The following is a 25399-nucleotide window of genomic DNA, read 5'->3' as shown; positions in this document are numbered from 1 at the left end:
GATGGAGGAAAGGTCTTTGTAGAAGATGCTGTCACCCAGCCCTCCTGCTGCCGCCCCCCCAGATGGTGCCCCAGTGATGCGCATGTCCTGGGGAAGTCTGTGCAGTGGAGGAGAATGAGGTGTAGACCGAACTGTCAGGGCATCCAAGTCCTTGAACCAAACCGGCCCACAAACCTGCTGTTGGATCTTGGGACATAACTTTTCTGAGCTTCAGATGTGAGACGAGGACGTTTGGTACAGATTAGAGGCTATAGTGGCTTTGAAAGCATTGTTTTTTTTTTTTTAATGTGAACTCGGTAAGCCCTTTTAAAAATGAAGCTTTAGGGGAAGCCCTGTTGCATTAACAGAGTCAAGTAGGGTAGTTTTGCTTGAACCTGGGCAAGAATTCTGCTGCCCTTGACCTCCAACCTGAAGTAGTCCCTGAATACTTCAGGGGAACCCTATAGATCCTCTGAAAACAGTTCAAGGAATTCCCTAGCAGTTCAGTGCTTAGGACTCTTTTTTATGTTTTCACTGCTGAGGGCCCAGGTTCAATCCCTAGTCAGGGAATAAAGATCTTACAGGCCACTCAATAGGAAAAACGAAAACAGTTCAAAAACTACTAACCCCACATCGTGGAAATCTCCATGCCCTGAGCTGGTGGCATGAGCCGTCTCGTTCTGCCCCGTGCATCCACGTTTCATGGTGTTCCTTCCTCCGGCCTCGGGAAGGGCTGAAACAGGCCCCGGGCGGGGGCGGGGAGGTGGCGGTGGGCCAGCGGCGAGAACAGCCTGCCCTCTCTGCAAGGTGACTCAGGTCGGATGTCCCCGTGTGTGCTGCAGGTACCTTCGACCGGAGCGTGACCCTGCTGGAGGTGTGCGGGAGCTGGCCAGAGGGCTTTGGGCTGCGGCACATGGCCTCCATGGAGCACACCGAGGAGGGCCTGCGGGAGCGGCTGGCCGACGCCATGGCTGAGTCCCCGAGCCGGGACGTGGTGGGACCCGGAACAGGTAAAGGTGGGCTCGCACTCCTAGCCTGACTTGGTCGTGAGCGGCGCCTGTGAGTGTGGGGCTTCTCTGCTGGGAGAGGGTGCGTGTGTTTGTCTTAACCCACCGTGTTTCTCTAGTTAACACTCTGGTTGCCATCCATTCTGGAAGCTCTGGTATTGGGAAACCCAGTGCAGAGGGGAGTTCCTATGGAACCGACCCCTGCTCCATGGGCTGCTGCCTACAGACTTGCTGTGGTTCCGCCACTGTGCTGTACAGGCGGTGCCCTGAAGGACAGCCTTCTCCAGGGAAAGGGACCACCTTGCCCACTAAGGTTTCAGCAGCCCTTGGGCGACGAACGCTAAGGCAGCGCACCTGCCTCTGCCCTGCTGCAGGCTTTAGAGCTTGGCGAGTGTCGGTGGGTCCTGCAAGCCCCGAGGGGCAAGGATGAAGCAGACAGGCTTGGTGTGACCACACCCCACCCCTGCCAGACAGCTCTTTCTTATGCTGCCTTTGGCCTTGGTACTGTTGTCTGCCACTGAGTCCAGCGGTTGGGGACTAGGGCAGTTTCTTGCATCCTTAGATGATTGGGTGAGCCTTGCCCCAGGCAAGCAGCTGTAAGCACACACACACACACACACACACACACACACACACATATGCACTTAGGAAAGCCATAACCCTTCCATCTCTACAGAATTACAATCCAGCCTGCCTCTCCTTTTTTCAAAAGCTCCTCCTAGACATCTGTGTTGTGAGTGAGGGCTCTAGCTCAGTGTTTATGTCCGAGGAGGACCACCCGACAGGCGTCTTCTCGGTGTTCTGAGGTCACCAGGGGATGGAGCACAGATCCTCAGATCCTGGCTGCAGGTCTTCCTGCTCTTGCCTGCCTGACTCCTCTCAAGCCTGTTGTCCTTCACCGTGAACCGCTCATCCCCACTCCATGCGCCTCCTTGGAGAGAGGATCCCAGGGAGGAGAAACGGACACGCCTGGACAGGAAGCAGGACCAGCAAGACAGAGTCAAAGCATTTTTGGCAGAACTCAGAATGCCTAACACTATGACGCAGTCCCGATTCCCTGTGGAACCTCTAGACCTTTTAGATATTTGGGTTTAGCGGTTAAGTTTTCCCTCTCTTCTTTCCCATCCCATTCAGTTCCTCTGTTTCTGTCCTAAGAGGATAGAGACATATTGTCCTCAACTCTATCTCCACAGCATTAGCTTCATGCCTGCCCATAGCGCTCATGTGATAATTGGCAAACGAACAGAATAGCAAGAGAGGGAGTTGGCTAGAGATGGAGAGGTGCCTTATCCAGCCACGGGAGACCGCCGTCTCTGAGGACCAGCCCCGCCTCCCCCTGCTCCATGCCTCCTTCTTCCCTGGAAAGGAAGATGCAGGCCTTGGAAGCTGCAACCAACCGTGTTCTAGCCTTGAATCCCACACACACAGGCACACCACCTCTCAGCCCTCCTTGTAAAACCCTCCAACTTGTGAATGGCAGGTCATCACACCATTGTTCTCCCACCTGGACCTGGAGATGAAGAGCAGAGCCATTATCAGGGGACTTGAACCCGTGTGGCTTCCCTGGTGGCTCAGATGGTAAAGGATATGCCCGCAGTGCAGGAGACCTGGGTTTGATCCCTGGGTTGGGAAGATCCCCTGGAAGAGGGAATCACTACCCATTCCAATATTCTTGCCTGGAGAATCCCATGGGCAGAGGAGCCTGGCGGGCTACTGTCCATGGAATCGCAGAGTCAGACACGACTGGGGGACTAACACTTACTAACCCCATTTTGCTCAGAAGCTGGCCGACAGGAAGAAAAGCTTTTCCCTTCATGAGCCTCACTTGCAGCCCAGCTTTCCCCTGTACCCCTGGGGCCCCGTCCAGCACCGCTCACACCAGCAGGGCCAGTGTGACACATGCCCAGGAGCCGCTCTTCCAGGGCCAGAGCGGCTCAGGGTCGGCCCTCCTCCTGGCCGCCTTCCTCCGAAGCCCCGGAGAGCCCGGCCGTATCATCCAGCAGACGGGAAGGCGCGCTTAGGCCGGGCTGGGGAACTTCAGCCTGGCACGGACCATTAGTAACCTGAGAGAAGCTGGCAGCAGTTCATCTGCCGGACAGCTGAGGGATTCAGGAGTCTTTGTGGCCTTAAGCGGGTTCATGAAATTAAAAAAAGAGAGAGAGGGAGAGAGGAAATTAAAACTGCCTGACCCACAGGTCAGAAAATAGGAGACGCCCTTTGAGAGCTGAGGGATTTCATTTTCCTCCCCAAACTGTCACCAAATGGGATTCATTTGGTTTACTTTGACGTGTGTGTGTGTGTGTGTATTTTATATATATATATATATATATATATATATATATATAAAACTCTGCCTTGGTTTTTTATTTTTTAAGATTTTTTTATTTTTGATGTGGACCATTTTTTATGTCCTTATTGAATTTGTTATAACACTGCTTCTCTTCTGTATTTTGGTATTTGGCCTTGAGATATGTGGGATCCCAGCTCCCTGACCAGGGATTGAACCCCTCACCCTCTGCGTTAGAACGCGAAGTCTTAACCACTGGACCGCTGGGGAAGTCCCATCTCTGCCTTGATTTTAAAGGTCACTATGTAAAGCAGATATCGTGGAAGTTAACCTGTTCCCCTCTGCCTTTGTTGAGATTCAGTCTTCACATTTCGCAACTCCAGATAAAGTATCAGCCTAGCAGTGCAGCCGTGGGTCCTAGAAAGGGCAGGCTAACACACCCACAGTAGAGTCGGCCTGCTGCCCGGGGATAGCCAGGGAAGTACAGTGTGATGTGGGTGAGAATTTCCTGCAAGTCACCCTTTGCTCAAGGAGCCTCCTGGTCCCTGTCTCTTTCTACAACCTGCTTCTCTGGGTGGAGGATAGGGTGACCCAGGCGTCTACCTCTGTTGGTTACTCTGAGGCGGCAGAGACGATCGGTTCCTGTAATGCCTCCAGCAGGTTCTTTGTTGAGTGTACATCCGGGACAGGTGGCCTCTTTATCAAGGTGTGAATGGCACACGCTTTCATGACCCCTGACGCCGAAGTCCCCTGTATCCATGTTTCACTGTTATACAGATTCAGCCAGTGATGTGCTAGTAAGTGTTTAACAGCCAGCTCTGCAAAGGGAAGCAGGAAAGTCCTGATTTATAGCATTTGGGCATTTCCATAGCATAGAAGCTCCCATTACAGCCAGTTTCAGGCTGTCAACACGATGTCAGTCATCGAGCAGAATTCCTGAAAGTGTAACAGTCAGCCAGCTCCAGCATTCCACTGGTAAGCTGCACCGTAGTGCAAACCAGCTCTCCCCCAAAGGAAAGCAAAGCCTTTCAAAACCTTACTCTTCCAAGAGTGGTATGTGAACCAGCAGCAACATCTCTATCCGGAAGCTGATTAGAAATGCAGACTCTCAGGCCCCACCGAACCCTGCTGACTCAGCAGCTGCAGTTGGACAAGATCTCTGTGCATGGGGCTTCCCTGGTAGCTCTGACAGCGAAGTCTGCCTGGAATGCGGGAGACCCGGGTTTGTTCCCTGGTTGGGAAAGATCCCCTGGAGAAGGAAATGGCAACCCACTCCGGTATTCTTGGCTGGAGAATCCCATGGGCAGAGGAACCTGGCGGGCTACAGTCCATGAAGTCACAAAGAGCCAGACACGACTGAGCGACTAACACTTTCACTTTCACCATGCATATAAAAGTCAGAGAAGATCCATTTTAAAACATGGTTAACTCTGAGGCAGGTGTTGGCTCTGTCTTCCAGGTTGGCTGCTGACCAAGTAGTCTATGAATAATTAGATCACATGTGGGATTTGCAAGTCCAGCTCAAAAATAACTGACTAAATTGCTTTCTCTCTAATATCATCACATCTCCCCATTCAGCAAAGCAAAATTTAGGTCAGGCCAACTCTGCCTGTACACTTAGGTGGCTGAAGAAAAGTCGTGAATTATTCAGATGGGTCGGTGCCCCTCTGCCAATGTGCGGTCTCTACTCCCCAGTGAGCCCAGGCAGTCTTTCTGCATTTTTTCCCGATTCTCAGTTTGCACTCGTCTTTCACAGGAGACACCAGTGCCTAGAATGGTGTCTGGCATGTGGCAGATGTGCAGGAACTGCTGGGTGGATGGGATCCTGCACTTAACCTGGATGTTAGCAGCTTTGCTGTAGCCCCTGCTTTACTGCTGTGGCTTCCAGCCTGTTTTCTTTCCCTTACAGAGTCTCCATGTCTCTGGTCCTCTGAGAGTTTGTATTTTATTATTTTCCCCATGTTACTGCTGTTTATTGAGTATGAATTAGTCTGCTCTTTATTCAGTATGGTACCTGGGCTCCATCCATCCACCATCTTGAAATCGGTCTCTTTCCTTCTTGATGGACACTATTTCAGATTGCCTGTTCCCCTCAAGTCTCTTACCCACCAGCTTGTCTCTCCCACTCAGAAGAGAGTGGTCAGCATTTGAGAAATCCCGTGGCCTCCTGCACCCAGACCCTGAAAACCCCCTTTCCTCCTGTCCAGAGGAGGAGCAGCCCCTGCCCACAGCCGGAGCAGCCACAACGCCCATCCACCCCAGAGTCCCCCCTGAGTACCCATGTTGCCCCAGCCGTGGCCTGGGGAGCCAGGCCCAGTGATGTTGGAGTGAGCTCCCTGTGGTTCCTGCCTCCCCGCACGCCCCTGGTTTCTTCTGCCTCCAGCTAATTCTCCATCCTTTCCCTGAGTTTTGTTCCTCTGTCAGCTTTAAATCCATATCTCAAGGCACTATCTCAATCCTTTCTCCCCTCCCTCCATCCATCCAGGGCCATCTCCTCCGCTTCCGTGGCCTCAGTTACTATCCATAAACCGATGATTTCCAAAGTGCCTCCAGGTTGGCTTTCTCTCCTGATCTCCAAGCCCATCATCCAGTCCCCTACCCATGTTTCCATATATCCATACACTGGACTCCTCTGCCTTCAGCTTTGTCCTTCTCCTGGATTCACGGCCTGTCGTGCACGAAGTCTTTCATGACCAGCCACTGCCCTCTCTCCAGGCTCCTGTCCCTGCTCTGGGTGAGCCCCAGTCCCGCTGAACTCCCTGGAGGGTCCCTGAGCACACGTGCTCTGTCTGCCTGCGGGGCCTCTGCACATACTTCTCCTTCGGCCTGGAATGCCGTCTCCCGCGGCCCCCTCCTCTCTCCGTCACTCCCCCTCAAAATAACTTGACTAATTCCCGCTTAGCAGACATTCCTTTCAATATTGCCTTTTCTAGAAAAATAGGATTTTTTTTTTTTCCATAAGCAAAACATTTACTTATCCCAGTCGTTTTGTGTCTGAGGGAAGATATAACCTGGGCTTCCCTGGCGGCTCAGCCATAAAGAATCCTCCTGCCAACGCAGGAAACATAAGAGATGCAAGATGTAACAGTTCGATCTCTGGGTCTGGAAGATTCCCCTGGAGGAGGGTACGGCAACCCACTCCAGTATCCTCGCTTGGGAAATCCCATGGACAGAGGAGCCTGGCAGGCTGTCTAGTCCATGGGGTCACAAAGAGTCAAACACAACTTAGCAACTAAACAAAAATGGCAAAGATATAACACAAAAAATTTTCATAAACACCTAGATACATATTAATTTCATTGTCACTTGAGACGTTAACTCTTTCAATCACTATTTAGCTAAGCCTTGTCTTTTTTTTTTTTTTTTTTTTTGGCTTTCTCCCACCTCCAATAGCAGACGCCCTTAGGCCTAATTCACAGGTCCTGATCAGCTGCTTGAAGTATTCCTGACACGTGTCTGTTGCAGGCTGCCTCCCCTGGCTGCTGTTGACTCTTAGGAGCTCACTAAGTCAGCAGTCACGGTCAAGAGCGACCATGTCTTCCCCATGACTGTGGCTTCCCACAGTCCTGGGAACACTGTTTCATTCTCCTGTTTGATCACAGCACTTGGGGTAGGAAAGGCTGCAACTTTTTCTGTCTAGCCTCTCTTTCTTTAAAGTATTTTTTTAATTGAAATATAATTGATTACAATGTTGCTAGTTTCCAGTTACAACAAAGTGATTCAGTTATACATACATATATAGTTTTTTCAGATTCTTTTCCCATGTAAGTTATTACAAAATACTGAGTATAGTTTGGGATTAACATATACACACTGCTGCTGCTGTGCTGCTTAGTCACTTCAGTCGTGTCCGACTCTGTGCGACCCCATAGACGGCAGCCCACCAGGTTCCCCCGTTCCTGGGATTCTCCAGGCAAGAACACTGGAGTGGGTTGCCATTTCCTTCTCCAGTGAATGAAAGGAAAAGTGAAAGTGAAGTTGCTCAGTCATGTCTGACTCTTAGCAACCCCATGGACTGCAGCCTACCAGGCTCCTTTATCCGTGGGATTTTCCAGGCGAGAGTACTGGAGTGGGTTGCCATTGCCTTCTCCTCATATACACACTGCTGCTGCTGCTGCTGCTGCTGCTAAGTCACTTCAGTCGTGTCCGACTCTGTGCGACCCCATAGACGGCAGCCCACCAGGCTCCCCCGTCCCTGGGATTCTCCAGGCAAGAACACTGAAGTGGGTTGCCATTTCCTCCTCCAATGCATGAAAGTGAAAAGTGAAAGTGAAGTTGCTCAGTCATGTCTGACTCTCAGCGACCCCATGGACTGCAGCCTACCAGGCTCCTCCATCCATGGGATTTTCCAGGCGAGAGTACTAGAGTGGGGTGCTGTTGCCTTTTCCTCATATACACACTACTATATATAAAATAACAAACAAGGACCTACTTTAGCGCATGGAACTGTGTCCAGCATCTCTTTAACTGACTCTTCTAGTCCAGAAGCAATTACTCTTGGGGATCACACTAGGGGCTCAATCTTTACCTCTTACCTTCCATACACTTAACTTCCTTACTCAAATATACTTTCTCTCAAATATTTCTTAGTCAGAACTTTCAGAAAACAGTAGTATAGGCAAAGCACTCTAGGATTATTTTATTTCATTTTTTTAATGCAGTCTGGACCCGCTAAATTGATTTTACAACACAATCAATGATTTACAAATCAATGATTTTACAACACATTGATGAATTGTAATCTAGTTTGGAAACCAGTGCTCTAGTTTATTCTGCTAAATCCTCTGCGTTTTCCTGAATGTATATTAATTACTCAGCTGAAAAGGCTATGAGATTATTTTCAACTAAAGGTCTTCCAAAGATTTCTGTCAGAAATCTTTACCTCTACTCTTTGAAAAGGCGTAGGGTACTTTGAAAAGTACCTTTTTTCTTTCTTAACGTGGAAAGCACATTTTGAACAGTATGAAGTTTTTAAATGATCACAGGAAGGGTTCAATAAGTGAATTAATAAATATCCACTGACAACCTATGTTTTGCAAAAGATGACTCAAAGCGCTGTGTGTGTGTGTGTGTGTGTGTGCGCGTGCACGCACGCTAATAGCTTTCATTTCAGGACTGAAGGAATTCAGCTCTCAACCAGTGTTAGTTATTGGTACTGGAGTTGACCAGCTAGGCACCCCAAAACACATAACCCAGCACGCTGGCCCCTGCATTCTTCCTCTAGGATTAGCTCTTCCAACGGGCCTGGAACTCCTGCCTGCCTCGCTGCTGAGTCTTGGGGACCTTTTCCTGCTAAGGCAGCAGGAGCCATAATATCCCCTCCCATCACAGGTGCCACGTGATCACATGACCATACTTGCAGGCATGGGGGCTGAATTAATTCTCTTAGCTTTCAAATTTTTTGTTTATTTATGTTTTTTTGGCTGTGCTGGGTCTTCGTTGTTGCACGGGCTTTTCTCTAAAAAGTTGGGGACAGCAGTGGCTACTTTCTGGTTGCAGGGCGTGGCTTCTCACTGCAGCGTCTTCTCTGGTTGCGGAGCATGGGCTCTAGGGTACGTGGGTTCAGTTGTAGCTCAGGGGCTTAGGTGCTTCACAGCACGTGGGATCTTCCCGGATCAGGGATCAAACCCATGTCTTCTGGACTGGGAGGCGGACTCTTCACTGCTGAGCCACCCACAGAGCTCTCTCTTAGCTATTAAACATCCCTACTCTCCGGCAAGCACTGTCGTCCAAGCAACTTGGCCAGTCCTGTAGGTCCTTCTTTGCTTTACCTAGTTGGGCCCTAGATTTTCTCCTCCTTCCGTGTCTTTACAAAATGCTTTCAGGGCCTCCTCTCCACTGCCTCCTCTGGAGACCCATGCCGTCTCTCTGGGGTTCCCCTTGTAGGCAGGCTCTTTGAGGTGCCCCTGGGCACAGTTCCTGCCCTCAGGGAGAGAAAAAGCTTCCCCTGCCTCCTTTCTTCCCCTCTAAGGCCTGGGAGAGGGAAGCCACGAAGTGTAGTAAGCTTTGGCCTCCTGTTCCTTCACGTCCTGGCCGCTGCCATTCCCCGTGCTGAGCGCTTCGGTCGCCTCGTTTCCTCCTGTTTCTTGTCCTCAAGGCGCCACCTCCCAAACGGCTTTGATGCCTCAGACTCCATGCCACCTGTGCAAACGTCCTGTCACACCACCACGCGGTAGATATCCCCTATTACGATGGGCAAAGGAGGAGAAAATGAAAGCTTTGATGTGAAATCATAACTCAGCGCTGTGGGATTAAAAGGAGATGTCCAGGAAGAATTTCCGGTTCTTAATGTCCTATCATCTGAGTCATTTCCACCCATTACTCCTGAGACGGGAGCCCCAGAAAAGGAAATCACCCTCATGTTAGGGCCCGCTCTCCCTGTCAGCCCTCCCGGGCCCACAGCTGACCGCCTGGGACCCTGCCGTCATATTTCAGAGTCTCTTTCGGGCTCCTGCTGGAGAAGGCGATGGCACCCCACTCCAGTACTCTTGCCTGGAAAATCCCATGAATGGAGGAGCCTGGTGGGCTGCAGTCCATGGGGTCGCTAAGAGTCGGACACAACTGAGCGACTTCACTTTCACTTTCACTTTCGGGCTGCCGCACCTTTCCAGCCTCTCCCCGACACCCCCTCCACAGTCACCCTCATTCATAGTTCATGCCAACACCCTCGGCCATCATCCCCAGCACAAGCCCTGCTGACCTGTCTCTGTTCAGGGGCCTGCTGCCCTCGCCCCCTACCAAGTTCCCTTTTTAGACCAGACTCTAATCTCCCCTGTCTCTGAACTTATGCATTGCCTGCGCACGGGACGGTTGGTCCAGGACAGGCCACGCATGCTGCCTTTAACATTAGTGAGCAGCGGCGTATTCCCTTCTCCAACCCACTGGGGTAAGGCTCAGCTCCGGTGGTCCTTCCAGCCCCTACCTCAGCCAGACTGCCTGTCCGGTGTGTCTTAGCCCAATCCCGGATCCTTGGCCTGAATCCAGTTCATCTTTGTTGCCTCTGACCAGCAGCCTTTTCCCTGCCCTGCATCCAGCACTGGGAGCAGAGCCAGGCTGAATCCCCAGTTAATGTTTGCTGAATGACTGGATGGGTCTTGTGGCTCCTGAGAGGTCAATGGAAGCCAGTCAGAGCAATGGGAAAAGGGATTGTGTTTAAAAGACACAATTGTTGGTTCCTGGCCCATTCTAGGTAGGTAGTTTCTCCTGCCCCGCCCCCTCTCCCTCTGCCCCCACCAGCCCCCACACCCCTCTCTTCTTCTCCCCTAAGGCTGTTGAAAGCTCCAGGCAAAGGCAGAGCTATAATGCAGAACTTGGGCTGAGAAGCATCTCTGCTCATTTCTCAGTTGCCCAAAGTCGACTCTGGATTCTTTAACCAGAGCGCACCGATTCCTATCTATAAGGAGGAAGTGCCCCCGTGACCTCACAGGTCCCCCTTCCAGGCATCGCCTCAACAGGGAAGCAGGGATTCCTGTGGGAAATGGACAGGCTTGGACAGAGGGTGGAGAAGAGCCACTGGACCCCCCTGATAAGGGCCCTTCTCTGAAGACATGAACACGGGTAAATGGTTAACAAAAGGGAGGCTTTCTCTCTGTTCCTCCTCTTCTGCCAGGGAATTCACCTTTAACCGTTGACCTTTCTGCAAGGTGTAAGATCTGAACAAAGTTGAACACAGTCATGGATGGTTAAATACCCATCCTTCCCTTCGGCCCCTACCTCTGCCCTTCTGCCTCAGAAGATGGTCTGAGGTGTTTGGACCACCCCCGAGGTGGGATGGCTGGTGAGGGAGGAAAGACAGACACACAATGAACATTGGAAATGGCCCTCTGACCCCTTAGGAAACCAGAGCCTGAGCTCTTAAAGCAAAAGAGAGGCTGGTACCGAGAAGGCCAAGCCATGCCCATCAGATTGGGTTTAACAGGAGGAGGCGTTTCCGAGCACCCACACCAGAGTCAGCTGTCTACCCTATGACATTGGGTGATTGTTTCCTGCTCACTTCTCTCTGAACCCCACCCCTGCACCCCCCACCCCGCAGCCAGACACCTTCAGGCCCACTCCAGAAGGCATTCTAAGGTGTGTGGGCAGAATCCCCCGCCCCAGGCTTCCCGGACCTCCCCCAGCCCCTCACATGTGTTTTATTTCGTGTAGCCCGATAGCTTGCAATCCCACCCCTCCATGTGCTTAATTGAGTTTGCGGAGAATTGACATCCTGTTGCTTCATTTGTTCAGGATTTGTTTTTCCATTGGGTGCCTGTCCCCGCCCCGGCTAGGGGCCAGGCCTCATCTTCCCGGCCTGTTCCCTTCATCTCCAGTTGGCCAGGACCAGTGTGCACTCTCCACTTTGATGTGTGTGACTGGGGCTGGCCTTAGGGCTCGGTTAGACAGGGGAGCGGGTGGGGCCAGGCCTACCAGGGCCCCCGTCTCCATGCTTGGAGGGACTTGGATTTCATACTTGTTGCCTCCCCAAGCCACTGGGAGCTGAACGTAAGCATATGGTTCATGCTTTGGGGCATGTCAGAAGGCTTCTCTGAGCAGCCCCCTCGCCCTGCCCAGCAGGTTGGAACTTCAGGCCTGCTCTCTCCATTCTTAGAGCCCCAGAGAAGGAAGAAAACCTGAGGGGCTGCCCACGTGCTGGCAGGACCTCCACAGCCTTCCCTGCTTCCATCCCCAGGCAGGAACATCGGTGGGACTGGGAGGAGGAGCAAAGGGGCGAGGACAGACCAGTTTGGGCTGGTGGGAAATAGATGAAGCCCTGCACACGCCGCGCCTCAGAACAGACCGCACAGCTCCCAGTGGTCAGACCAGATTCTGATCTCTTCTCCCCTTGATCTCTCTACCGGCTGCTCCCTGCAGGGTCCGTGTTGCAATCCTCTTTAAAGAAATATTTTATTTTCGATACAGACACAGCCTTTGAAGTAGCAGTAAAAGCCACCACCCCTGAGAGACACATGGTTGTGAAGTGTGTTGGTATGTAACTTCCTGTCTTTGCCTACATGCAGGGCTTCATCCCCTGGTCCTTTTTTGTTCCCCCAGAGGTCACCCCCACCCCTGCACCCCCTGGTGCTCAGGCTTTGGGAGGCATCAGAGCAAGGGCAGGAGGTCGACTCAGACGGGGTACCTTCTGGCTGTGGCCTGGTTTGGGGTGGGGAGTAGCCACTCTTGTTCCCCCAACAAGAGTTTCTTTGAGAACCTCACTCCCCGCCCCCCACTTTTAAGATGGAAGTCAAATTTTCGGATTCTGCAGTGCAGAGCAGAGAGGTCACTGGGCTCTAATGCATTTACCATTGACTGCCCCTCTTGTAGTGCGTCTATTAGTGAGTAATTTGATTTGTACCTATTCATTTGCAGTCCCTGCAGGAGCCTGGAGCTGGCCCCTAGTATAATTGGTGCTGTCTCTATTTTTACATCATTAGATTAGCCCCGACTCCTGGCCACTTGTTGTCTGCGCTTGTCTGTCCATTTATACAACCTAATGTAACACAAAATTCATTACTGATCACATTACTTTCAACTCTGAAGCCAGCCTTGTGATAAACATTTGGTTAACCCCTTCCTGCCCACAGGAGCGGGGGAGCTGACAGAACAGATGCACTTCCACTCGACAGGCAAATCAATATCTTAATACAGCAAAGTGGAATTGCATTTCTAGATTTGTTATTCCTCCTGGAGGAGCAAATGGAAAAGCTCGTCTGAGCGAGCTGAATTGAATAATGAATAGAGCCCCGGCACCAGCAGGCAGTCTGAGCGCAGAGCACAAAGGCTAAGGCAGCGTCTGCCCACCTTCTCCTCCGCCACGGGCGGCGCCACGGCGATTAATTGAGACTCGTGACTATGGGTTCAGGATCCTAGGCCGGGACCCTAACGGGGGCCACAGAGACCTCGACCCCAGCACCAATGTCTTGGCTAGGCTTGGCCTAGGACGACTGATCCACGAACTGGGTTTATTTCCTTAAAACCTTCACTGATACGAAGGCACCAGACACATGGCCTTGGCGGTCATGCCACCCAGAAATTAAATTAAATCCATTACTAACTGTTAACCATTTGGAACCAGATATACAAAATTCTTCCTATTTAGAGCCAGGTCAGCAATACTGGGGTTGCTGTGTGTGCTGGGCCCATATCCAGGGTGAGCGTTCTTTGGTGTGGAAATGCCTTGTGAGCCTAAAAGTGGTCTTAGAGCTCAGATAGGGGTATCGGTGAGCAACCTGGCCTAGAGTCGTCAAGGGACCTCTCTTGAATCTGGAAGATTCTCGCTTACCCCCACCAGAGTTATCCCCTCCCCAGCCCCCGTTTGTCTCTGGGGAGCATCCACACCCTCTTGAAGTCATTAACTTACAGCATAGATAGTTTCAAAAAGAATAATACCCCGACTTATTTTGTTTAAAAAAAATGTCTCATAAAGCCTATACCACAGTGATTAGAAAAATAGACATAGAGGAAGTAGAATGAACCCATTACCGTGAAAGTCATAAATCCCTAAGTAAAAAGAAGCCGTATACTGAAGGTGCTCAGTTGGGAAGGGAAGCTGGAAAAGGCAAGCCCACCCAGGGAACTGTGCTTGAATTCAGGCAGGGGCCGAACAGGAGGCCAGGAGAGGCACCGACGCCTCGGGTGAGTGGGCCTCCTCGCTGTGGAAGGGGCCGCCCTCCATCCCACCAAGGCCCGGTACCTTGGACCCAGCTGCCCCTTAACCCGTTTGGGGCTCTGACAGGCCAGAGGCAACCAGCAAGCCCCTGTGACGTGGCGGCCCCGGGGGATCCCTTGGGCGGGCTCCTGGGCTGCCCCTGGCCATCTTCAACCCTCCTCCATGCATGGCGGGTGGGCAGCTGCCCCCCAACCCTGGGCCTGACTTGGGGAGGCTGCATTGCCCACAGAGGCAGGCCAGAGATGCACGCGCATCCTGCTGTGAGGAGCTACAGAGAGGGGAATCCCTCGGCAGGGTGTCACAAGACCCCGCGCATCCAGACACTGGTGTGTCCCCAGGGTGAGCCTGGGTCCTGCAGCTGTCTTCCCAGGGTGGCTCGCCTCCCCACCCCGATGAAGCCCGCAGGAGCTCTGGCCTCTGCTGTTCCTCCTTGCGGGGAGGGCCCTGGCCCCTTCAGCCCAAGAAAACAGAGCCGAACACAGGCCCTTCCTTGGTGGAGCAGGAGGGATCGGCGGCCGGGAGGAGCGCCGGTCAGCCACTGGAGTGCGAGACAGTGATTTCTTAACCCTGGTGGAAGGGGGAAAGCCACATCTTACCAAACTCTTCCGCTGCGTCGGAGAGAATTTAATTACGTTTGGACATTTGAATGGGAACCAGATGTGGCTCGAGCCCATCAGGCCAGCCACGTTTGGGGAGCAGCGTCTCCCCTGCGGTCTGCAAGCTGCGCTGCGCCATCTCACAGCCCCAGAGAGGGTCTTGAGAAGACCCCACTTGAGGAGGCAGGGCGGGTTGAGGCTGGCTGCCGGACACCTGGTTCTCTGGGACAGTTTCTGAGCTGTGTCCTCCCTGGAGCCGTGCTGAGCCGCCCATTCACGGGGCGCCACGTGCAGGCATGCGCAGAGAAGGCTGTTCCCAGAGCCCAGCCAGGCATCCCTTAGCTCCATGCCCCCCTCCACATCTGTCTCAGGTGCCATTCTGCTGAGGCTCTGCCCCCAGGCCGCACTGCTGGCCTGGGGCTAGAGGGGGCAGTTCGGGCCTTCCTGGGTGAGGACCGCTTCTCCAGGGGCCTCAGAGACGGCACCCCCAGCTCTCTAGCCAGGACCCCACTGCAGTGAGAGTCTCTGCCACGCCCTCGGGGCTTATCCTGCTTCTCGAAGCACCTTCACATCCTCCTCTCTTCAGAGCCTCACACGGCCCATGAGGTTGCCAGGGCAGCTGCTGCCCTCCTGCCTGACAGGTGGTGAAGCGGAGAAGGGGTGTGGGACTTGCCCAGGTCGTTCAGCATGTCTGCGGCAGAGCGGGGTTTAGGGTGAGTTCTCAGCCGCCTCTTCCTCGTAGCCACTGGGAGGGTCAGCTCCAGGGTGCTCCTCCGTCTGGCTGACCTCAAGCACATTTCAGCCAGATTTATCACATCACTCAGAACCGGGGACCATGAGCCAGGTCAGCTCCGCCCTTCCTGGCCCCATGTATAATACGCCATGACCGGACTCACTCTGCCTGGGTCCGGATTTACAGTTAGACTGATGTAGTGGCCCCGAGAGGGTCCCCGCACCCGGGGTGCTGTTGGGTGGCCGGGATGGGGAGTCCTGCCCTCTTCCCCTTAAGCCAAGACTGGAGAGGGCCTGGGTCACGTGGGGTTCCTGGGAGTGGGCCTCTCCCTGCCTGGAGTTGGTGCCGCGTCATGGCTGTGGTGGGAGGGGCCTCAGGGAAAGGCTGCAGCCCCCAGACCCCAGCCCACCTCCTGGGTAACCCCCCATCTAAGGCTGGGCAGGAGCTGCTCTGCCTGGAACTCAGATGCTCTGCTGCTTTCCCCACCCCCAGCACACACGCATGCCCGCATGCACATACACAAGCACACATATGTGGGTGCATGTACACACCCATGCGCACACACATGTATGCACATGTACACATACACATACAGGTGCACACGTGTGCACACACATACACACCCAGCTCCAGGTGGAGGATGCCTTTTGAACACTGACCCTTCCTCATTCTTCAGGCCTCCTTCCCCCCCTCTTTTTCCTCTTTGATTATTTCTTCCCCAGCATTCCAGCATGTGCCTCTTGTGTCATCCCCACTGAGCCCACCAGGAGCTCCAGGATCTAGCCTGCCTCTCTGTCCCTGCCTCATGTGTTAATGCCAGACTGGCCTGCTCTCATGAGTAGGGTTTTTCCAGAGGCCTGAGGACCTGTCCTCATGGAGGGAAGGAAGGGGCTGTGTCTTTTCCTCCAGACACAGAGAGGGCTCTCCACCTGATGGTCTCCTTAGTCATCCTTTCCAGGTATTGACCATGACTTTCACCTTCCGGGGAGGGGCCAGTGGATACCCAGCAGGACTAGGGTCTCCCTTAGGCCCCAAGTCTCCCCTGAGGTTATTAGGCACCCATGCGTGGCCCCAGTGGCCGAGGGAAACAGTTCAAGGGACCCAAGGCGAGAGCAGCAAGTATTTGCCCTTAACGTCTGGAGCTGGGGAAGGGGAGGGGCGAGGGGCAAGGCAGACCACGTGACCTTGGCCTCATCCTGTGGTGTTCTGGGTCTCAGTACCTGCGGTACACCAGGAGAAAGAGCTGGGCAGGGAGATAAGAAAGCAGGTTTGCAGAAGCACTTGGGTTGGAAGAGACTCCTGCCAGGAAGGAAGGTGTGTGCCTGCGCACTGGCTACAGGACTCAGGCCGTTGGCACAAGTTCTCAGGGACCCCAGGCTGAGTGTGCGGTGAGAGGACCGAAAGTAGGTGGCCTCAGTGCTCAGACACAGGTGTGAAACCCGGGAGAGTCCTAGGCCATTGTTAGCCATCTTTTCATCCACCTTCATTCCATTGACCAGATCAGGGTTCCCCTTATCTGAACGTGGAAGGGCCTTTTCATCTTCAGCCCCTCAACTGTGGGAAACTGCCCTCCTTCCTTCCACAAGCAAGCCTGGGAGGGGAGCAGAAACCCCTTGCTGGAGGAGAAAGAGGACAACTTCTCAGCCCCACTCAGCCCCCAAGACCTGGTGTGGGTGGAGAAGCGGGTCCCTGGTCGGCTGGCACCTCTGCAGCCTGGTGGGGGCGCCTGAGGGTGGGACCCTGAAGGGCTGGTTGGAGGGGGCAGGAAGAGCCAGGGTGGGTGTGTCCAAGTGGGGAGAAAATCAGGGCCCCCCTGCAGGCTGCCTCCTCTTTAACTGCTGCCCTTTTAACCTCCTGAAAAATGCCCTGGGGCTGAGGCCGGCTCCGCCCACAGTGTGGACAGAGCTGTCCGAGTTTCAGGAAGCGATCTCAGCCAACTCCCCGCTCTTTCTCCCTGAAGAGCCCCCCTCACCTCCCAGAGTGACACTCTGGAAGAGAGGACAGTAGTTTGCAGGCTCAGGGCTGGTGTGAGACAAGCAGCCCAGAGCCACGCCCACCAGGACCAACCCCTCGTTGGCATCCAGATCATCTCTTTGGGTTCTTCCCACACCAGAAGCTGAGCCCTGTGGGAGGCGGCCAGCCACCCCCCAACCCCGCACCTCTGTTTCCATGCCTGTCTGCACAGCTGGTCCCAGGCCCTCGTTGGAAGGCCCCCTGTGGATAATGTCCATTGCTTGGGGCAGAGCCCATTTGGAACCATTTGCTGAGCTCGAAGCCATCCTCTCTGTGGTCCTCTGGTCTCCTCCCTGTATATCCCAGGGGGGCTGCAGGAAAGATGCTGAAGATCTGGGTCAGAGGATCCCTCCTCCTGCCCCCAGCCAAGACCCCTCACCATGGAAGGGAACCCAGATCATTTCTGTTTGCAGACCTCTGAGCTAGGCACTGGGCAGGATAGGGCAGTTTGGCTGGCTGCTCTGTGGTCCGCTTGCACCCACCTCCATCGCTCCCCAGAGGTACCACTGAGCCCAACCCAGGCAGGGGGCTTAACCACAGGTCCTGCTGACAGGGGAGAACTGGGAGGTGCACGCAGGAGGGAAAAATCAATGCACGTCAACAGGGTTGGAAATTTATTTTCCAGCTTGGAAGAGGGTACTTCCAAAGAGGCAAGGCGGGAAATGAAAAGCTGTAAACACATAATCTGCCATCTTCCTCTTCAGGCCATTTCTTGATTAAAAAGAAAGACTCTCCCAGAGTTCCAGTGGGGAAGGGGTGGGGGTGAGGGTCTGGATGGCAGGGACACCTGCTGGGGGAGGGAAGCCGGAGGGCACCCCCAGCAAGGTCTTGTGGATAATCACAATCACTAATACGATTGCAGCAATGAGAGTAACTCACATTTGCTGACTGGAAGCTTTAGGCACTTTGTGATGCAGTCTGCATGCATTATTTAATTCTACAAGCGCACTGTGAAACAGACCTTGCTAGCTGCCTGTGCAGGAAACTGAGGTACAGGGGTTGAGGACCTTGCCCCAAGTCTCCCAGGTCACAGGGCCCAGAGCTGGCTCTCTGAACCACTCGCCTCATCTGCCTCCCCAACCTGGGCCTTGAGGCCAAGGGGCGGGGTGGGGGAACGCTCCCTTCTCTCTGCTGGAAGCCTGTGGCCAGTGCTGCCTGAGACTCCGCCCTGAGGCCTCATCCTGCTCCCCGCAGGCTGCCCAGGAGGTTAGCTTGGGAATGGGGTGTGTGGCTGCAGCCAGGACCCAATAAAAGTGCTCTGCTAATCCCTTTAATGAGCAGCATCTCGAGGCCCAGCATGCAGAGCTGGGCTGGCTGGAGCCTCTGAGCATACCAGGAGGGCCCTGCAGCAAACGCTGCTCCTTTTGTGGTAAGAGAAGTGCCAGGGGGCCCTGGGGGCTGAACCAGGGGCCCCAGGGACCCTCCTCCCCAAAGCACAGCACTGTCCTCACTGGTCCCCGAAACAGGCCTCCCTCTGAGTCCAGAGACCAGGGCTCCCCACAACACCTCCACCCACCAGAAACCCAAGGGGCTTCCCTGGGGGCTCTGATTTTCCAGCCACTGCCATCTGGCCTGGAAGAGGCCCGAAGGCCAAGCCCAAGGTAGTGCTTCACTCCGGACCCCCCTGGGTCCCCTGCCTTCCTGGGCGCCCCAGCTCTCCCTGAAACTCACAGAGGCCCTGTGTCCTCAGTGTTCCATGCCTCCCCGGGGATGGGGGAACCAAGACCACAGCGCTTAGGAAAGTGACTGTTGCTTTGGAGAGGCCGCATCCCGGGTGTCCCCAAAAATCCCTGCGTTGCCAGGCGTAGAGTGGCCTTGAGGGAGTGAAGGGTCTATACCCTGGAGAGAGGACAGGCCCCGGGGAGAAGGCCCTCCAGGGTGAAGCAGCTTCAGGGACCAGCACTCCAGAGGGAGGGGCTTCCTCATGCCCCCCACCCCGTGCCGTCTCCGGGGCTGTGTGTCCCCTTCCCGGCTCATCTTCTGCCTCTCCCCGGGTGCAGCCGGCACTGGCCGCAGCACCCACCCAGAGCTCCCAGGAGCCAGTGTCCACAGCCCCTGCCTTGGCTGAGGGGCCGCAGTCTCCTGCTGAGAGTCGAGGGGCCAGGACAGACCGTCTCCCTCATCTGCACGGCCCACCCCAAGAGGGGGGCAGCGTTTGCGGGCAGCCAGGCTCCTGCCTCCTTCCATTCCCCCTGGGTCTCCCTTGGCATACACACCCAGGGAACCAGGGTTGTTTCTCCCTGACAAGGCCAGCCACCTCTTTGGCCCCCCAAGACCTTTGAAATTTGCCAGGCTCCATATAGAGTGAGGGTGGCGTGAGAGCTGAGCTTTCTCGGTCCTTTGCTTATTTCGTGAGAGCTGAGGCTTCTCCTTTGGAGCTGCTGCTCATTCCATTGCCCGTTATCTGCTGTGGCTTACCCCGTCCCAGCCCGTGACCTCGAGGGGCAGCTTGGGTGACAGGCCCCATTTTCCAAAAAGAGCCAGCAGCCAGCGGGTGGACACAGCCAGTGGAGGGGATTGGGACTAGTCAGAGTGATGCCTGGAGTTGTCACGTCTCCATCAGCCCAGTTCTTTCTCGAGGGGTTGTGTTCCCAGAGCCAGTGGCTTCCTGCCCTTCTTTGGTTTAGCTGCCTGCAAAATGGGGAGACCAGCACCTACCTCCCAGGCGCACAGAGGCGCTGGGGAACGTGAGGTCACAGTAAGATTTTCCGTCTGAGTGCAGTCCGTTATCTTAGAGGCCTGGAGAGCAGCCTCCGTAAAAGCAGGCTCTATCCCACCAGCCAGAATCCACATACTTGTGTTGAGTGGGGAGAGGTCCCCAGCTCGCTCTCCCTTGCAGCCCTGGCAGGTTTCTGGTGGGCTTTCCTTGCAAGTCCAGTGCAGCTATATGGCTGCCGTTCAGACCCGGGGGTCTTGGAATTGGGGGGAGGAGGGCGGCAGCCCGAGCTGGACCACCGAGTCAGAACACACGGAGGCATCCCTGGAAACCGCAGGCTTTCTCTGTCTCCTGTCCTCTCCTGGGTCCCACCTGCACGGGCACTGCATGGACCGGCAGGCCCGCCTCTCCCCTCCCCACAGCTGCTCCTCCTGCTCCGGGGACAGACCCTCTCCCCCCACATCGCCCCCTTGACGAAAGGGGTCTCGGCTCTGCCATGACAGTTCCATCTCCGGGGCCCCCAAGACTGGTCCCCAGCCCCCCACACGTGCATGTCACTGCAGAACTCTGCTGCCAGCTTACCCTCCTCCCGGTGTGAGCTCCCCACACCTCCTGGTGCCCTCGCCTCCTGCTTGCCGACATCAGTGTACTCCATCATTGTCCGGATCTTTTCCCAAAAGATTCCTCAATGCTTTTCTTTTCAAAAGGGAAAAAAAAAGGAAAAAAAAAACAATGCCAACCGCCCAGCGCCCGCGAACAACCCAACAGTAACAAAGCGTGTGTTCGGGATGGAGGAAGGTAAGGCCGCACACTTCCGTTCGCCGCTTGCTCCGAAGGGCTGGGCGGCTGGGTGGCCTGCGGGGGGCCGTGTGTGCACCCCTCCTCCACATCCACGTCTCCTTCACACACTCACACGGTCCTGTCTCAGGGAGCAGAAGAGCAAGGGGTTTGACGGGGGCATGTAGGCAACGGCCCAGGAGCACCTGGGCCCCGGGTTCTTACGCTGGTAGCCAAGCTGCAGAAGCAGTGACCCATCCCCTTCCCTCCGCACTCACTCATTCATTCATCCATCCATTCATTCATTCAAGAACTGCTTTTTGAACACCAACTATTTTGTAGGCTCTGTGGTTTGGCACTAGGGAATCAAACACAGAGCCGGCCTCCAAGGGACTCCCCCCACATGGACGGTGACGCACATGTGAGCAGACGATGCCCAGCGTGCTAGAGGGCCCCAGGCAGGAGTCAGTACAGAGCGCGGTGGGGCCTGGCCATGCTACCAGGGCGACAGCACAGGCTTGTGGGAGTACTAAGCTTCAAAGATAAGTAGGTGTCCTGGGGGCCACAGGAGCCTGGGAAGGGCTTTTCCCCAGATGAGCACACACCCAGAGGCCTGGAGCAGCCTCGCAAGGCCCCTAGACTGCCCAAGCTCGTTATCTGGATTCCTCAAATCCACTTTAGTGAGGTGGGGTCTTGGAGAGGAGCAGGTCCCGGAAGGCAGTTTGATAGAGGTGAGGAGTTGAGAGACCTCATCCTCAGAACCCTTAGGAGACGGTGAAGGTTTTAAGCAGAGGAAAAGCAAGATGAGGTTTGTGCTGCAGGCAGAACGCTCTGGCTTTGGGATGCGGTGGCTTGGAGAGGGAGGCTCGGGGGGTCTGGAGACCAGTAGGGAGCTTTGGGAGTTATCCAGTGGGCAGCAGCCACAGGCAAGGACAGGAGGGATGAGGCCGGGGGAGACGCCCGGGACCTGAGTCCAGCAGAGCCTGGTCACCCGGCAGGCAGGGGCCACCTCTGTCTCACCCAGGTCCTCGCCGGTGAAGAGAAAACACGAGCAAGACAGCACAGGCTGTCCCTGGCCCTGGGAGCCCCAAAATCATCTTGAAATATCTGTGGCACCTGTCCCCCCACTCACAGGATGGGGTGCGAGGCGGCCGTGCGGACTCGCGGGCCGGGGTCCCTGCGCTGCTGGGGGGTGGCTGCAGGGCAGTGGGGGTCCCCCGCTTGGTCCCAGGCTCCCCGCGCCTCGGCTTCCGGGGCGGTGGGGACGGACCTGCACTTTGCATCAGAAACGCTGGGCCTGCCCCGGGGCTGCTGCCTCTTCTGCCCCTTCGTCCCGGGCTCTCTTTGGGGCCTGGAGTCCGGCAGCCCCTGCCGCCCTGCTGGGACCTCGCCTCCTCTCTCCCTCCCAGCCTGCTGTCGGCGCCCCCTAGCGCCAGGACGGCCGGCACCGGGGCCGGGGCCTCCGGGCTGCACTCGTGAGAAACCAAGGGGATGGGGAGAGCTTTCCTGGAGTGCGAAGCTTCCGTGTAGAAACCTGGGGGTCTGCTCCCTGCTTTCCTGTCCTGTCCCTTCTGGCACAATGGGCCCCAAATGAGGGGGAGGCTAGAGGCTGAGTGGAGAAGGAGAGAGCCCGCGCGGGGGTCTGGGTTTTCCGGCGGCATCTGGATGACTCGACTTAATCTCAGGGTCAGGCCCAACAGGGCAGCCAGTGCATCTTGGCAGTCAGGGCCCGTCGCCAGGCCTGCAGCCCGTGTCCACAGCCCCCCACCTGCTGAGAGGTTCTGGTTTGCAGGCACACTCTTCCAGCCTGGGCCCCGGACACGGCTGGTGCCTCACACCTCACACTGGAACCGGGAGGCGTCTGAAGGAGGCCAGCACAGATGCCCCCAACCCACTCTGTGGCTGCTGCTGCTGCTGGGCCTCCAGCATGCTTCAGGGGTCACCCACGGGGAGTGGGGGTCAGTGGTTACTTCCTGGCTGGCCGGTGGTGGCTAGCCCAGGAGTGAAGGCCGTGACCCATCCCCTAACCAAAGCCAGCTGTGCTGTGCGTGGAAGGTGGCAGGGGGCCTAGGCACAGGCTGCAGGCACAGGAGACCAGACACGTGTCACGTTTGAGCGCACTTTGTTGTCTCAAATAACCGCTTTGAGAGCCTGGGCTTCCGGGGTGGACAGGCGAGACCCCCTCCCACTCTGTCCCAGGCAGGTGTACCTTGGAGAAGGAGGGACTGTAGGTGCCTCATCTTGGCTTGAGGCCCAGAGTTTGCCAAGGGATATGTGTGCCCACATCTCAGAGCCCACTGTGAGGGAGAGGGGATAGGAACTGACCACTCTCAGAAAGCCAAGAAGTAATTCTTTCTGCCTTGCACTCAGCATGCCAGGAAGTCTGTTCCCAGCCCACCCACCCCAGTACCTGTCTTGGGTCAAGAGATGGCAGGGCAGTTGAGGAAGGTGCCCATAGTGGAAGGAGATGGAGCCAGGTGCCATCTCCAAGATGGTAGCCTGGCTTGCAGACGCCAGGGGAGGGGCTGGGAGCCTCCTGACCTGACTCCCGGGTGGACCCTAAACACGTCCCTTCCAGAGGGGTCCCCAGGACACTTGGGAGCCCAGAGGAAGGGGAAGGGAGGCACTCCAGGCAAGTAGGTCCCTCTCAAAGCAGGCACTCCCCCCTGCAGGGGGAGGGCACAGGAGGGGCCTGGCAGGCAGGTAGATGGTGTGGGTGAGGACCTGTGAGCGAGTGAGTGGCTGAGCCCGGGTCCCTGGTAGGGGAGGCGAGGGGCGGACGGACCAGATGGGGATGCCTTGGTCCTTCCTGCCTCCTGGCTTCTCCCCTCCTGCCAGAACAGGAGCCTCTCACGATGTTGGGAAGCAAGCTGGCTGAGCAAGAGTCTGCACCAGGCCTGGGCACATGCCCCGCAAATGGCAGTGTGGTCCAAATGCATCATCAGGGTGGCCATGCTCCTGGCTAAAGGGGTTCACACGGTGAGGAAGTGACGGGAGCCTGCCGGCCAAGGGGGCTTCTCCCTGGGACCCAGGCTGCCCCCCACCCCGCGCACCGCAGAAGGATATCAGTGGACCCAGACTGGCCTCGCGGCAGGCAGCCGGCCCAGAATGCACACCCCTCGCCTACCCGCTGAGAACGCCCCCTGACCGGGCCTGGCCCTCTGTCCTGTCTTGCAGAACTCCAGCGAGAGGGAAGCATCGAGACTCTGAGTAACAGCTCGGGCTCCACCAGCGGCAGCATCCCGAGGAACTTCGACGGCTACCGGTCTCCGCTGCCCACCAACGAGAGTCAGCCCCTCAGCCTCTTCCCCACCAGCTTCCCATAGGTCCCAGCAGCCTGCTTCAGGCTGGCCGGCCCACTCTCCTGCCGGAGGGAGAGGGAGACGCCCCCCATCCGCTCCTACCCTTCAGACTCCGTTCCTCTTTGAACCCACCACCTTCCCCAAGCTTCATGACAGCCGCCCAGCCTCCCTGGATCGAGAAGAGACCCTTCTCCAAAGCACCTCTGCGCGCGCTGACCTCTGCCCCCGTCGTGGGGCGGGCCGTGGCCGAGACTCTGCAGAAGCTCCGTCCCGCCTCCGTTTGCACATGATGTCCCGCATCGGACCCGCTTTTGTATTTTCTAACCTAGCTCCTGCGGGGTGGTGGGGGGAGGGGGTGGCTAGGGTGGGGAGGGGGGTTGGCTCGGCGGCATCTTGGCCCCGAGCGGCCAGCCCCGACCCAGGCCTGGCTTCGGCACACACTGCCCAGCGTCCCGCTGGTGCTGAACTGAGGCCCGGAGTATTAGGGGAGGAGGAAGGAAGGAGAAGCCCCGCTTCCTCTTTTCTCTCCCCTTCAACTCATGGAAAGGATTTGTCTTTCTTGTCTGTACGCCCTTGTACCCTGATCCTGTACTGTTCAGTGAAGGAAACCGTGGTTTCTGAGGCCCTGTCAAAAAGTGCACGTCTTGTTCAATAAATCACGCTGCAATTGGTGTCCATCCCTGAGTGGCTGGGGTCAGGGTCCTGGGAGCCTGACCGTGCGGCCCTGCGCCCAACACCCCCACCTGGACGAGTGCGGGAGTGGGGGAGTCGGGGAGCGGGGAGGAAGGTGGAGGAGGATGTTTAATCCAGAACTTGGGTGGCGTCTGACAAACCCGTCCTCTGACCTTCTTGCCTGTCACCGGAGCCATTGGGTTTTGGAGGGCACCCCGGGCCTCCCTGGCTGTGGCGGCCAGGTCCTTGGAATGTGCTGCTGGGTTGCCGTGGTAAGGAGAGCCTGATGAAGACTATGGCCTTCTCTTTGGGACATTACCTGTCATTACCTCTCTCTTTTTTAAAGCATATATCTCTTTTTTTCTTAATTTTTAAATTTTTCTTTGGCTGCGCCCCGAGGCTTGTGAGATCTGAGTTCCCCAACCAGGGATCAAACCCACACCCCTGGCACTGGAAGCTGGGAGTCTTCTGGACCATCAGGGAAGTCCTGTACCTCTCTTTGCAAACTCAGAAGGTGAAGGATGGTCAGAACCTTGGATGACAGGTTCTGGATGCGGTCCCCTCCCCACTCCCAGTTCTGGACCTAAGGTGACGGGCAGGGGTGGAGCAAAGAGGGCGTGCTGAGGGGGAAGGAAATGGGTGCGAGTCCCCATCCTGCCTCCCCGGAGACCCTGGAGAGGCCTGGGGGGACTGAAGGAAACCACTGAGCCAGGCGTACTTTGGGGTGAAGTT

General features: G+C 55.8%; 1 protein-coding gene and 1 long non-coding RNA gene across 12 annotated transcripts in view; one reads left to right on the top strand and one right to left on the bottom strand.

Annotated features, from left to right (window-relative positions):
* Positions 1-24672, top strand: part of BCAS3 (BCAS3, microtubule associated cell migration factor) — a 597592-nt gene extending 572920 nt beyond the window's left edge. For 5 of the 11 annotated variants that reach the window (XM_027518314.1, XM_027518315.1, XM_027518318.1 and 2 more), the window contains 3 exons: positions 822-989; positions 12172-12237; positions 23871-24672. In XM_027518314.1, the coding sequence (XP_027374115.1) occupies positions 822-989; positions 12172-12237; positions 23871-24019 (383 nt within the window). In that variant the 3' untranslated portion in view covers positions 24020-24672. Of the gene's footprint in view, positions 1-821; positions 996-12171; positions 12238-20623; positions 20715-23870 lie in introns of all 11 variants that reach the window. The other 6 variants (XM_027518317.1, XM_027518321.1, XM_027518324.1 and 3 more) reach the window with 4 other exon arrangements.
* LOC113877807 lies at positions 7887-10999 on the bottom strand. Its single transcript, XR_003506817.1, has 2 exons — positions 10196-10999; positions 7887-9456 (listed from the first exon to the last, which is right to left on the bottom strand). It is a non-coding gene; the product is annotated as an uncharacterized LOC113877807 (long non-coding RNA).
* Positions 24673-25399: the final 727 nt, after the last annotated feature.

The sequence above is a fragment of the Bos indicus x Bos taurus genome, chromosome 19 (assembly GCF_003369695.1).
Source record: "Bos indicus x Bos taurus breed Angus x Brahman F1 hybrid chromosome 19, Bos_hybrid_MaternalHap_v2.0, whole genome shotgun sequence".
Lineage (NCBI taxonomy): Eukaryota > Metazoa > Chordata > Mammalia > Artiodactyla > Bovidae > Bos > Bos indicus x Bos taurus.
The sequence above is the reverse complement of the archived record's forward strand: the minus strand, read 5'-3'. Positions and strand labels throughout refer to the sequence as shown.